Raw genomic sequence first — 13,460 nt, 5'->3', positions numbered from 1 at the left:
TCTCTAATGACTGAGTTTTCCTGAGAAAGATGCTGACGCAGTCCAAGCTTCACATGCTTCTCAGGAATTGGAAAGTACAACAGAGGCCCTAATTAGTAACATGATGACTTCCTTTTATTGACTGATTCATTAAAATACAGTAAAACATTTGAGCATTCAGTGCTTTTTGAAGAATTTACACAGTATTCATCCTCTTGTATCCTCAGCCTCGCTATTTGGCTGCAGAGAGAGAAAGACAGTGAGAGAACTTTGTGGTTACCAAAAAGGTATTTAATCAAAGCACTATCACTTGTAAGTCCATGCCTATTAATCACCTGTTGATAATAAAAAGAAGATCCAAGGTCAATCAAATGCTTGTACCTTTCTGACGCTCCACCACTATTTCATGGATGATCTCCTCGAGCACCGGAGCCACATGATCCAGCTGTTTGGGTGAAAGACGGACAGCGATCTCCACTGTTTTATCCTGGACACTCACACACAAGAGAAGCATTAATGGCTTGTGTCTAATGACAGTGGGCCATTAGAAACCAATGAAAGCACTGGGACTGAACTCAATGTACAGTATGTGCATGTGTGCTCACAGGATTTCCACCATGTTCCAACTGAGGGAGCTGTTGGACAGTGACTTCTTCAAACTGACCATCCTCCGACCGAGGCTCCATGTCCTTTCTACCCTCTCGCTCCTGCAGCAGATAATAATAACAGAGTAATGGTAACAGAGAATTGACAGTGTCCGAGTATGAAGATACACAACACCTACATTCATCGCTCATCAAAAAGTAGATTGTTATACCAATTTGCCATGGCAGGCATCCGCCACCTGAATTTTTTTCTTTTTCTTTTTGAGTAACTTTATCATTTCAAATGTTGCAAAATGAATTTTTCATTCCACCTTTCCTGTTGGATAAAGAGGCAAAAATAAGCAGCCAATTTAAAAGCTGGGCTGAGGAAGTGTTGGGCATTACTGCAAAAAAAATTTGACATGATTAATCAATTACCAAAGTATTTGCATATTATTTTTCCAGTAATCAACAAATCAATTAATCGACTAATGGTTTAAGTAGCTACAGACAGCATCATGCAAAATCACATTGTATAATCAAATTGGTGCTCCTCAAGTAGACCCACATTAAATATAATGTAAACTCAAATGAGTTTTTAGTATTAATACGATTCCACTGAAAAGGCATCAGGCCCTAGTATTCCATTATTGTGCATCATAAAAATCTATTTTCATCATTGATTAATCTGACAGTTATTTTCTTGATAAATCAGTCAACTGTTTTTTTTTCCATAAAATGTCAGAAGAGAGTGAAAAATGTCCAACACATTCGAATTGATTACTTACTCAATAAACCAACTAATCCTTTCACAAGCTGCTTACCTTCATCAGCTTCATCTCCTTTGGGCTGAAGAAGGTGATGTGTCCCTCTGTCCTCTCAGCCAGCAGCGCCACCAGGCATGCCAGCACCACGCAACCAGCCACTGCTCTGCGCATGCTCATTCTACTCCGTCCTGGACACATACACATTTACACGCATATGTACAGATACTGTACATAGGCACACAGTCCATACAGAACAGCAGGTTCATGCAGACGTACAGTATAGCCAGTGTTTCCACATGAACAGGGGTGAGTGGCACTGAGGCCAGGCCACTCACAGAATTTAGGGAATGCTTTTTTAGCAGTGGGAAAGAGAGGCGGCAATCAAAATAGGTCAAAATACAGTATTTGGTATGAGGTGCAGTGTGTGTGTATGTGGGTGTGTGTGTGCCAGAAACAATAACTGAGTTTAGAAGAAGAAGGATACAGGGGATCCCAGGTCATTATGCAAGGGAGAGGTTGACAAACGGACAGCAGATAGGGAAAGAAAGAGGTGGGAGGAGTTGTGGGGGGAGAAGCATGGAAGTAACAAACAACAAACTGCGACAGATAAGAGGCCAAAGTAAACCAGCCATACTTACAACAGCGAGACAGCTCTGTACACAAATGTAAGAGAATGAAGGCAGGACATCGAAAGAGGAGAACGTCAGGAGTAACCGAGGGTAAAGGAAAGTCCGAGAGACAGAGAAGCAGAAGAAGCCATGTGTTACTCACGTGCTGTGTCAGCCTTGGTCAGTTACTTGGGGAAGTGTGCTTTAAGATGAGCAGAGCTCCACCGGTCTGAGTGGCAGCTTGTCCCAGTCAGCCTTTATATCAAGTCTTCTCCTGATCCCTAAGCTTTTTACTGTCCTCCCTCACATCCGCTCCTCAACAGGCTCCTTCAAGCACTCTTCTCCATGCTCCTGGAAACACACATATCACTCAGGAATCTGGCTTTTTTTTGTTAGAGCACTAAGCTCACATGTAGATAGGCCTCTGACAAGATTGACAAAATGACACATTGATGAGGAACCCTGTGGTGTCTGCATATTGTTGGGAGGCTTGTGTGACCTACAGGATGCTCCACGCACACTGAATAATTGAGGTGTGATGATGTAGATGAATTATGTGTAAAATGGACGGGCCCTCGTATGACATAACAAAATCCCTATTCACTCTCATTTATTTATACCCACATTGTCACACATGACAGTGAATAAACACATTTTGAGTAATTTAAGCTTCAAACATCTTAGGAAGGATAAAACCAAAACCATTACTCATCTTAAAACAGACTCCCGCTAACTGAGAAGCAAAGTTCAACCTGTGTGCGACTTTCACCAAATTAAATACTGAAAGATTATTGTTATTAATGTACTGGACTTTTCACACAATTCTGTGTGTGTGTGTGTGTGTGTGTGTGTGTGTGTGTGTGTATGTGTATGTGTGACAGCCAGGGGACAATCTGTCCAAAGAGGTCAGTCATAAATTCTCTGCTCTAAGCTAATATCCAACACAACGTAACATTTATGACCTGCTAGTAATTTAGACTTGTGCACAAACAGACCCACATGCACCCGTTTCTCGGAAGCCATCACGGCACTAAAGAACTTTAATGATGTTTTTTCCTGCTTAATGGTGAAATGTTACCGCAGGTTGGTTTTATACTGTCGTCTGAATACTCTGCACAAGTGGACAATTCAAAATATTGCCGCTGTTGTATGTGGCCTATTGCATTAGAAGTACATGAGCGCAGACTTGCATCTCCTCTGTAGCACTTTACTGTAACACTACTGCACTGACGCACACGCTTGTGCAACATTTTTCCATCGCCTAATGTTAGGATTTTTGCAAACCTATCTCTCCAGTGAAGTAGCGTCTTTGCACCTTTTTAAATTCATTTTAGAACTACAAATCTTCATGGTGAATTAAACAAAATCTATCAAAAGCTATTAAAGACACACCAGTAAGCCTTACTGTTGCACTGTGTGATATGTTTGTTCATTACCATGAACCTGGGCACTGTAGTTTCTTTCCAGTCAATCCCACATACACTGCTCTACAACCGTAATCATTCACTAGGGCACCAAATGTGTATTAATCTGCTCCTGCAAATAGTCCTGGACAAATCCACAATTTGCTCTCATTTCAGCAACAGTTGCTAAAAACAACCATGTCCAGTCCATGTCTTGTTTTCACACCTGTGGTGACTGAGCCATGGATGTTTGCCTGATAAGACCTTAAGATAAGACTCACTGACTAAAGTGTTCAACTGACATCTCCCTCACTCTCCAGGAACAGATTTCCTGTACTGTAGAAGGAAATGATGGATGGGAAGAGTGACTATGATAATAACAGTTTGGACATTAATGGGGAAGAGATGTATGAAAGGAAGGAAAGAGAGTGAGAAGAGGTAAAGTATGGGAGGCAGGAAAACTAAATGTAATAGGTTTGAGGAGTCAGGTGTGAAAAAGATGGATCTAATGAGACTGACTAAAATCATTAGAGCTCGAGTAAGAGAGATAAAATATGCCAGAATTTTAGGAGATGGAAATCTGAGGGGCAGATATAAAAAGCAAAGCTGAGCAGTGTAAGAAAAGTGATAGTGGTTAGAGTAATAAGAGTTTGGGGGGTTATGACTTCAATATGGTTAGAAGTGCCAAAAGAATGACAAGGGGGGTGGGGGGTGAGTCTGTAAAGGAAAGAGGAGCTGTGCTAAGTGGGGGGGGGGTGATCATGAATATAGAAGGCATGGGGAAGGAGTCCAGCCATAGTGTTGCAGCTGTGGAGATCAGCATAGTGGTGGGTAATGGGGATGTGAAGCAATTACATGTGAAGTAAAGGTCCAACAGATCAGAGAGAAGGAAAATGTATTGTATGCAGAAGCAGTTCAGAGGACTGGACAGGAGAATAAGAATAGGAAACAAGGGTGTGAAAAAAGGAAACATGTCAGAGAATGAAGAGCTGGTTAATAGAAGAAAGATGTGGATAGAGAAGAAGAAAATGACAACTTTTATAGCAGGAGTGATTAATTCAACATCTGATGTTAAATCTGTAATGGAAAGAGTTCATCATGTGAACATAGTGACTTTGAAATGGGAGGATATAAGAAAAGGTCTCTGTGAACAGTCGAGCCAATAATCCACTTATAACAGGGAGCAGAGTTGGAAAGTGGATGTTTGGACAAGCAAAGACTACTACAACAAATAGATAATAATATAGACATAGAAGTTGTTGATAACAGGAAGGCATAATTAAAGTTGTGTTAGTATAAATTCCAACTAGTTAAGGCAAAGTAGAGAAGAACGTGGTTCCTTGGTGGGATGATATGTGTAAAAAGGCAGTGAGAAACAGAAACAAGGCATTTAAAGTACTGCCAAGGGCTCCTAATCATCAGCATATAATACAACACAAATAAACCAAGGCAGCAGTAAGGAGCACAATAAGACAAGCAAAAAAATTGCTGGAAGAAATGTGACTCAGTGGGGAACAAGACCCTGGTAGGAGAAATCTGGGGGATGATTAGAAGGATATGAGGAGACAGAAGGGAATGGATTATTCCAGCTCTACGTGTGGAAAATGATGTGCAATAACTAAGAAAGAAAGCTGAGTTAATGGTCAAGACTTTTGTTATGTTACATAGTTCTATGACTTGACTGAGGAGGCAAGAAGGTGCAGGGAGGAGAAAGCTAAATATGAAAATGTGGCGGCAAATGAAAAAGAAGGATCATACTGAGCATGAACTGAGTGTACCATGCACTAAGGGAGTGTTAACAAAAGTGCTGGCTAAATCTGGAATCAGGGCACCAGGGAAAGATGGGCTGTGTTACATAATGCTGAAACATTTGAATCCAGAAGGACTCGACAGGGCACTGAAAATATATAATAAGGTATGAGAGAAAGATTATCAACAAGCTGGCAGGAGGCATTGACTGTTCCCATAAGGAAACCAGGTAAAGATCCAAGTAACCCAGCAAACTATAGGCAAGTTCATGGAGGAGATGGTAAATGAAAGGCATATGTATTATTTAAAGAAAAGAAATATGACTGAATGCCAAAGTGGATTTTGGAAAGGACAAAAAATTATGGATCTAGTGATATGTTTATAAAACAATATAAGAAACACTCAAAGTAACAGAAGTTGCAGTATTTTTTGATGTTGAAAAAGCATATTATATGCTTTGGAGGGAGAGGTTCTTAATTACGCTACATCTAATGGAAATCAAATGAAGGACTATATGGGAATAACCTTGATCAAGTTGATTCATTAGTTGTTTTTTATTTTTGGGAGTGTTATCTTATGCCAGGGTAACATGGAAGGGACACATAAGGAGTGTTATGGGTGTAAAGGTGTAGAGTTGGGAGCAGATATATATACATAGCTCTGTTTAGATCTAGGATGGTAGTGTAAAAGAATCAGTGCATCAAGAAACAGTACTTGCAGGATTAGATATTACCCAGGCCCAGGCTCTTAGAATATGTATTAGAAAAGATCTGAAAGATCTTTTCCAGTGTGCGTGATTCAGGTTGAGACAGGAGAGATGTCACTGTGTTTCTGGAGGATATGCAGGACTTAGTATAAGCTAACACATGCAGGCAAGGTTTTGAAGTGGCATTCATGTGGGTTCTGGCTCATTAGGCTTGTAAGGCAATGAGAATGTGGACAGGCTGTCAAAGCAAGCTATTAAAAAAGAAGATAGATACTAATATCTATCTAAGTCAGAGGGTAAGGGAATTGTATGGAATGAAATCAGTCAAGAGTACAAACAGCACTGGAATCAACAGAAGAAAATGTAGACATCTATATTCAATTCACTGTAAAACTGGTATAGTAAAATGTAGGGGAAGCAACAGAAGAGAGAAGGTCGTAATGGCAAGGCTAAGAATAGGCCACAGTAACCTGAACAGCGTTCTCCATGTCACAGGAAAACATCCATCTGGTCTGTGTGATATTTGTCACCAAACAGAAACAGTAGAACACGTGCTCACTACTTGCAGGAAATATGTAGAAGACAGACATGTTGACAGGGACGCAGAAAGTGGGACTAATCCAATAGATGGCTGTAACGCAACTCCATGGATGCCAGCTGCCGCCAAAAACCTCAAAGAAGAAGTTTTACTCAGCAGGTGGAGGCCATACAGTCTATGGTGGAGGCTTCTCGGTCGGGTCTCGCGAAGTTACGCTGGTATCGCGGTGTTTGGGTCATACTGCGCTTTGCTGAAACGTGATCGTCGCCTTTTTAACTGAGGAGAGGGAGCGAAGCAGACACGCGTTGCGTGCTGCTGCAGAGATTTACTAATCATGGTAAGAGAAGAGGTGCTGAGTGTGCGAATTAGTTAGAGACTGTTTCACTGTATGATACTACTGAAAGTTCGTTGTGTTTGCCGACGGTTCAATAACAGAAATTGCTATTTTCATGTGTTAACGGCTGACAAGTTGAAGGCCTCTCAGCATGAGTGCAGCAGTTAGCCACCCATGTGGCTAACATCGCCTAGAATATGCGTCTTTAATTTAAGCTGCTTTGGCTGCCACTGCTCAGATGTAACACGATCAGCTTTGTCAGTCGCATTCCCGCAGATAAAACCCAGTGATTTGAATTTTTAACCGTCGCACATGACTTTGCGATGGTGTTCCTGAGCTAACGTTAGCTGGGCTGCTAGCCTAAGTTAGCTTCAATGCACTTAACGTACGGGCCCAGGTCAGCACGTGGGTTCCCTCATGACGACGACGTGGCTGCGTGTAAAAAATATTGTATCATATTACTTTACTAAAGTGAAACCAGAACAAACGTTTAAGAGTTATTGCTGCGTTTAAATGCAGTGTTACATGCTTTATTAAAGTGACGTTAGTGACGATAGTTATGCTTCAACGGTTACCACGTGGAGACCGGTAAACACACTTAACGTTCTACATAAAGTGTTCACAGACGGTATAGGTTGGTTGTTCTGCTAATAGACGTCACTTATCATCTGTAGTTGTCTATCTGGTTCATTAATGCGACGTATTTACCTTTGGCAGGTGTTGTTGCACGTGTTGTTCGAGCATGCGGCGGGCTACGCTCTGTTCGCCGTCAAAGAGGTGGAAGAGATCGGCATGCTGCTGCCTCAGGTGGGTCCTCTCTGCCCTCGATTCCGTGTTTTGGTTGAATCTGTTTTTTCCGAGTGGATCAGATATAACTGAATGGTTATGTGATTCAGGTGGAGGAGAGCGTGCTGAGCCTCGGAAAGTTTAACAGCATGGTGAGCCTGGCTGCCTTCTTCCCCTTCAAGTCGGCTCAGGCTGCCCTGGAGAACATGAATGCCGTTTCTGAAGGTGAGCTGGGTTCTCCTTTTCTACCGTCTGACAGAATTTAATGTTTCCTCATTTGTAATGATGTTTAATAATCTGTCAATCCACTGAGTTAATGTGCTGACAGCTTAATGTCAAACCTGAACATCTGAGGAAAGCCACTTGATTTAAGTGTGTTATGTTGATCCGACAACTGTGAACAGTTTTGATTTCAGTTCTTAAGCTACCCAAGGCCAGTTGGGGAAAAAAATGGTGGTAGTTAAATTGAGCCAGCTCTGATTTAAATAATTTACTCCAGTGTGCTGTGAGTTTAAAATGTGGATCTGCACACTGATTGTTAGCAGACCTGATTGCATTATAGGTCACATTAGTTCTACTTTCAAAATGACTTTGCTGAAGAATCAAAGCTTGAAATGAAAAATCCTTCCTCCTTCACTTGCAGGTGTGGTTCATGCTGACCTGAAGTTGTTCCTCGATACAAACCTACCCCGGTCTGGGAAGAAGAAAGCCATGTTGGGGGTTTCAGATGCCAAAATAGGAGCGGCTTTACAAGAAGAATTTAACATTTCCATCCAGACTGGTGGTGTGGTGGCTGAGATAACCAGAGGTGAGGAACTGATTGACATTTTATTTTGCGAATCGAGGAAAGAGTGTTTCTAAGTTTGAGGCAAACTTCTAAAATTTACAGGAATTAACGTGGTCTGTTGTGATGTGATCTTGTGATCCTGAAACACATGAAGGTTCATACTGAAAATCTGAACAGCCATGGGTACAGTATGTGGCCACTGGAACAGCCATGTACTGTTCACCTGCATTCTACCTAACACCAGCAAACCCTTGTATCTGCTGTCTGTCCTGTCAGGTGTGCGTCTGCACTTCCACTCTCTGGTGAAGGGGCTGACTGGTCAGGCTGCCTCCAAGGCACAGCTGGGCCTTGGCCACAGCTACTCCAGAGCTAAGGTCAAGTTCAATGTCAACAGGGTGGACAACATGATCATCCAGTCCATTGCTCTGTTGGATCAGTTGGACAAAGATATCAATACTTTCTCCATGCGTGTCCGGTAGGTTTTCGTCCATCGCACCACTACAAATAAAAAATTATTTGAGCGGGTGATGTTTTTTATGCTATAAAGATGCGCTAGTCTGTCACTTCCTGTATTGCATGAAAATGTCCTAATTCTGAGTGACCACAGCAGTAACACTGAAACTCCGTGGGTGTTAATAGTTTAACATATCGGTGAAGTATTCATTTCAGAGAATCCTCCTAATGCTTACCACAGACAGTACACCCTCTAGTGCTGGCTGTATAGAAACAGGAGGGACATGAACCTCTCCTAACACATCTGCTCTGCCAGCTGTTGTCTGGTGGAGCAATACGGTTGGGCGAGACACCCACTGCCATTGATCCCCATGTGCAGTCACTGATCAAATGTGCTGTACATTTGATGTTGTGATATGTTTGCAGCTTGTGCTGCCCCTATTACACAGTGGATTCCCAAAGTGTTTTCTTTTTCTAACGGTCTCTGCCTTGTTTCTTCAGTGAATGGTACGGTTACCACTTCCCCGAGCTGTTCAAGATCGTGTCAGACAACTCGATGTACTGCCGCCTGGCTCAGCTCATCGGAAACAGGAAGGAGTTGTCGGAGGAGAGTCTGGAGAGCCTGGAGGAGGTGGTGATGGACGGCGCCAAGGCTCAGGCCATCCTGGAGGCATCACGCTCCTCCATGGGTTAGCAAGCAATATTTTTCCTTTTTAAGGGTCTGCAATGTTAATCTGACTCACATTTTTAAGACTCCACACCGTGCCCCTTTTTTGCCCACCCTGGACCAATATTTGTCCTTGGTGCCTAACACAGGGGGGCAGAATAGCTCTCTCATAAACCTGTAGTGAATGGAACAAATCCTCACTGCGGATCCTGTCGGGAGAAACAACCACACATTTCATTTCAAATGACCAGTGACAGCTGAAGCAACGTCCACTGCACAAAGTAAAGGTGTGAGTAGTGGTTGTAGTGTCCCTCTGTTCAACACCCTCTCCTGATTGTTCTTCAGGTATGGACATCTCTCCCATTGACTTGATCAACATAGAGAGGTTCTCCAATCGTGTGGTGTCTCTGGCTGCTTATCGGCTGGAGCTGCAGGAATACCTGCGCTCTAAGATGAGCCAAGTGGCTCCAAACCTGGCAGCCTTAATTGGAGAAGTGGTGAGTTTAAGTTTTAATCCAGTGACAACGATCTAGGACCAATGATGGTATACCAAAATCTGTCAATCCACTGAAGCGGTGTGATGAAACCCATATCCGGTGCTGATGGTCCTCAAATGAAAGTGTAGCCTTTTCCATCAAAATCAATTCTGTTGTCATAGCTGTGCTGGATGTCACTGAGACGGACGCTGTTTTCTTTTCTAGGTGGGAGCTCGTCTGATCTCCCACGCCGGCAGTCTGACCAACCTGGCCAAGTACCCGGCCTCCACCGTCCAGATCCTGGGAGCAGAGAAGGCCCTGTTCAGGTACTGGGGCACCCCCTCCCTGCTGGGGAAACAAGTGGTTGCGGTGATGGCAGGGCTGGGCTGGAGTAGAGCAGGGTGACCGGAGAAGACAGAACTCTAAAGTCTCCTCTGGAGTGATCCCTCTCCCCCTAATGCACCCCCACAGTCTGAGCAGCCACTCACAGCACTGAGGTAGCACATTGGAAAAGCTTCTTACAGCACATTTGCTCATGTTCAGTTGCTTCTCCACAAGAGGGAGCTGTTAAGTCATTGTTGTGCCACTTATCACACATGGATCCAGGGACTGCAGGTGCAGAATTGCCTGGCTATGTTGTGTGTACATCAACATAGTGCTTGTAGCACTTTAAAATGAGTGTGACAGATACACTCATTCCCTTTATCAGGTTTACTTCCGTGTTGCAACTACTAACATTTTAGTGTTTGTTTTTACTGTTCATCCTGAATGTGAAAGCAGATGTATTTTCACACAGAGCCCTAAAGACTCGTGGCAACACCCCCAAATACGGCCTCATCTTCCACTCGACTTTCATCGGACGCGCCGCCGCCAAGAACAAAGGCCGCATATCCAGATACCTGGCGAACAAATGCACCATTGCCTCGCGTATCGATTGTTTCTCTGGTGAGTCACAAGATGGTTTCAGCTTCATTTCACGTGGCATAATTGCAGTGATGCTCATATTTTTCGTCAACAGCATTCATCCCTCGGGTTGATGTTGAGAAGCTATTTCCTGAGCAAAGCCACGTTTGTTAGCACGCTGATGGGCTCGCTTTAATTTTCTGCTAGTGTTGTGATGGATTTTTATTTTGTTAACGTTTATTACAGAGTTGCCCACAAGTGTGTTCGGTGACAAGCTGCGCGAACAGGTGGAAGAGCGTTTGTCTTTCTATGAGACAGGCGAGGTGCCGCGGAAAAATGTGGACGTCATGAAAGAGGCTGTGAAAGAGGTGAGCTCGGACAACGGGACACGGCTCAAGTGAATTAGTCGCAGTGTTTTTTTTCTAATGCGCTTGTGATGGATTCAGAGTCTGTCGCTGCTGTGAATGATGACAAGTCTTTCCCTGACGTGACTGTGAGGGTAAAAACTGATTTAATGAGCCTGATGCAGCTTTATTTTTTTCTTTAGAAAAACATGATGGTTCGGCTGATCATAGTTAACATTGTTTTTTTCCCTCCCCTCTTGTCTAAGGCTACTGATGTTGCAGCTGAAATGAAGCGGAAACTAGAGAAGAAGGAAAAGAAACGCAAGAAGCGTGAAAAGAAGCTGCAGGAACTTGAAGCAAACGGCGAAACCAACGGGGAAGCTGAGGTAAGCCTGAACTTAAGTATCTGGCCACGCATGTTTTGATTTGAGACTTGACCCACACGTGTGGTCCTGTCTCAGTGTACGACATGCTATAGTAGCCTGACTCCGAACCATTGGCTGGCCCTAAACAATGGACTTGATCACTGAAGTGAGTCAGACATTGAATCGTTTAAAAAAAGGCTAATTTCTGGGAATATCTAAGACTGGCATCTTAAAATGAAGATGGCGACCTGCATTTTCTTAACAGTACTTTCTCTTGCTTTCCTGCAGGTGGAGAACGGAGAAGCAGACACCCCCGTAGTCAAGAAGAAGAAAAAGAAACAAGCAGCCGAGGAGATGGAGGTCCAAGCAGAGGAAACCGCGGCTGTAGAGAACGGAGCAGAGGACACTCCAGCCAAAAAGAAGAAGAAACGAAAGGCGGAGGCGGAGGAAGCGGACGCCGCAGATAATGGAGCGGAGGAAACGGATACTCCAGCCAAGAAGAAAAAGAAACGAAAGACTGAAACTGTGGACGCAGAGCCAGTCGAAGAGACTCCAGAAACACCTGTGTCTGAGAAGAAAAAGAAAAAGAAGAAAAAGGAGAACGCCGACTAAAGAATGTGGGCAAAGACTGAATCTATATTTTTGTGTACAGTTTATTTTTATTCATTTTACTCTTTAACTGAAGCTAGTTTATGTAAAGCAGCTTTATGTTGTCTGTTTTTTTGGCAACCTCAAAGCAGGTTAGCGATGCTTATAACTGTGCCTTGAAGTCCATGAAATCCACTTGTATTTCTGTAAATAAATTCTATCAGTTACAACTTTTGTCACATAAAACATCTTGTCTGTTGTCTTTTGGAGAGGGTGGGGTCACTTATCTCCAGTAATGTCACCTGTAAAACTGTTACAGTGCTGTGGTTGTGTTATCATAATGGTCCACTAGTGACTGCTCCTGTTATGGCAGTTTTCACACATCACATCTTCAATTGGATCAGCAGCACATTAAGCTTCATCTTGTGCCTTCTCTGTGCCTCAGTTTCCACAGGATGTTGGACCCAGTGAAATGTCTGTGGTTTATAGGGACCATTTGCATTTAACAGCAATGGTGGAGATGGTGGGATGGCATACAGTAAAGGTCTGCTGGACCATCGGGATTTAATCTGAGAATAGCTGACACACCATAAACGTGGGGGAACTCAGTGGACTTGGGGACTTGAATGCAATGGTGCCATATTTCTTCTGTGACAAGTCAAGCAGTTATGCTACGGAGAAAAAGCTGATAGAGCCTTTGTATTAGTACACCTGAGTGGAACGCAGCCTTATTATTAATGTTATCAGTTAAAGAAAATAACTAAGTAGGTTTAGGTTTAGTGTTGCAATTAAAATAACTACTTATTTCTGTTCAAACTTATGACTCAGAAGTTATGAGAAAGATGTGGAAGCCAGAATGTAGTTACGTCAGCTACACATTTGTGATAACGTTTTTCAAAAAAAGCTGGAGGGTCTTGACCAACACAATGCTGTGGTCACCACAAGTAAAGCTAAAGATTAACATTAGCTTAACAACACCACAAACCACAGAACCAAAACTACTCTGATCTGACCAAAACAGTCCAGGAAGAATCACAGCTCAGCAGATAAAGAGGCTGATTGGAGAAAATAAAACATCCACAAACACTAAAATAAAGGAATGTTGCATAAATTGTGTGTGGATACTTTTCAAATCATAAATATGAGCCAAAAGTAACCAGTTACTGGTACATGTAATTTTATCAATCAACTTAGTGACTGATCTTAAGAGTTAGTACATTGTGTACTTGGGCACAAACCCAAGAGCTCTGATGTCCATACTGCCTGTAAAGTGTCCTGAACAGGTTTGTGACATCCTTCAGTCATTTAGATGAGAAGTGTCTACTAGCTGCCTTGACTATCCTGCATTGTCACACTGCAAAGAGTTGTAGTAAATATCGATGCCAGACCCGTACAAACTGTTCATAACTTTTAATTTGGACAA

At 42.8% G+C, this 13,460-nt stretch overlaps 2 protein-coding genes and 3 non-coding genes across 7 annotated transcripts; 4 read left to right on the top strand and 1 right to left on the bottom strand.

Annotated features, from left to right (window-relative positions):
* Nucleotides 1-92: 92 nt before the first annotated feature.
* On the bottom strand, nt 93-6,527 carry mlnl (motilin-like). 3 transcript variants are annotated; one of them, XM_041034677.1, is made up of 6 exons: nt 6,356-6,527; nt 2,102-2,289; nt 1,388-1,518; nt 585-686; nt 361-466; nt 93-219 (listed from the first exon to the last, which is right to left on the bottom strand). In XM_041034677.1, the coding sequence occupies exons 3-6, from the start codon at nt 1,505-1,507 to the stop codon at nt 212-214; spliced, it is 336 nt and encodes a 111-aa protein (XP_040890611.1). In that variant the 5' UTR covers nt 1,508-1,518; nt 2,102-2,289; nt 6,356-6,527; the 3' UTR covers nt 93-211. The 3 variants fall into 3 exon arrangements, with proteins under 3 accessions (XP_040890611.1, XP_040890612.1, XP_040890610.1); XM_041034678.1 differs by lacking the exon at nt 6,356-6,527 and adding an exon at nt 6,267-6,346; XM_041034676.1 differs by lacking the exons at nt 2,102-2,289; nt 6,356-6,527 and adding an exon at nt 1,969-2,090.
* A 19-nt stretch (nt 6,528-6,546) lies between these two features.
* Nucleotides 6,547-12,298, top strand: nop56 (NOP56 ribonucleoprotein homolog). Its single transcript, XM_041034675.1, has 12 exons — nt 6,547-6,671; nt 7,386-7,475; nt 7,565-7,679; nt 8,098-8,262; nt 8,518-8,716; nt 9,196-9,383; nt 9,707-9,858; nt 10,063-10,163; nt 10,634-10,782; nt 10,987-11,108; nt 11,351-11,470; nt 11,738-12,298. The coding sequence occupies exons 1-12, from the start codon at nt 6,669-6,671 to the stop codon at nt 12,059-12,061; spliced, it is 1,728 nt and encodes a 575-aa protein (XP_040890609.1). The 5' UTR covers nt 6,547-6,668; the 3' UTR covers nt 12,062-12,298.
* On the top strand, nt 8,914-9,049 carry LOC121179959. Its single transcript, XR_005893903.1, has one exon. It is a non-coding gene; the product is annotated as a small nucleolar RNA SNORA51 (small nucleolar RNA).
* LOC121179962 lies at nt 9,457-9,588 on the top strand. Its single transcript, XR_005893907.1, has one exon. It is a non-coding gene; the product is annotated as a small nucleolar RNA SNORA26 (small nucleolar RNA).
* LOC121179969 lies at nt 11,200-11,267 on the top strand. The gene has a single exon (XR_005893914.1). It is a non-coding gene; the product is annotated as a small nucleolar RNA SNORD57 (small nucleolar RNA).
* Nucleotides 12,299-13,460: the final 1,162 nt, after the last annotated feature.

Source organism: Toxotes jaculatrix, chromosome 3 (genome assembly GCF_017976425.1).
Source record: "Toxotes jaculatrix isolate fToxJac2 chromosome 3, fToxJac2.pri, whole genome shotgun sequence".
NCBI lineage: Eukaryota > Metazoa > Chordata > Actinopteri > Toxotidae > Toxotes > Toxotes jaculatrix.
Note: the sequence above shows the minus strand (reverse complement) of the source record. Positions and strands in the feature narration are given on the sequence as shown.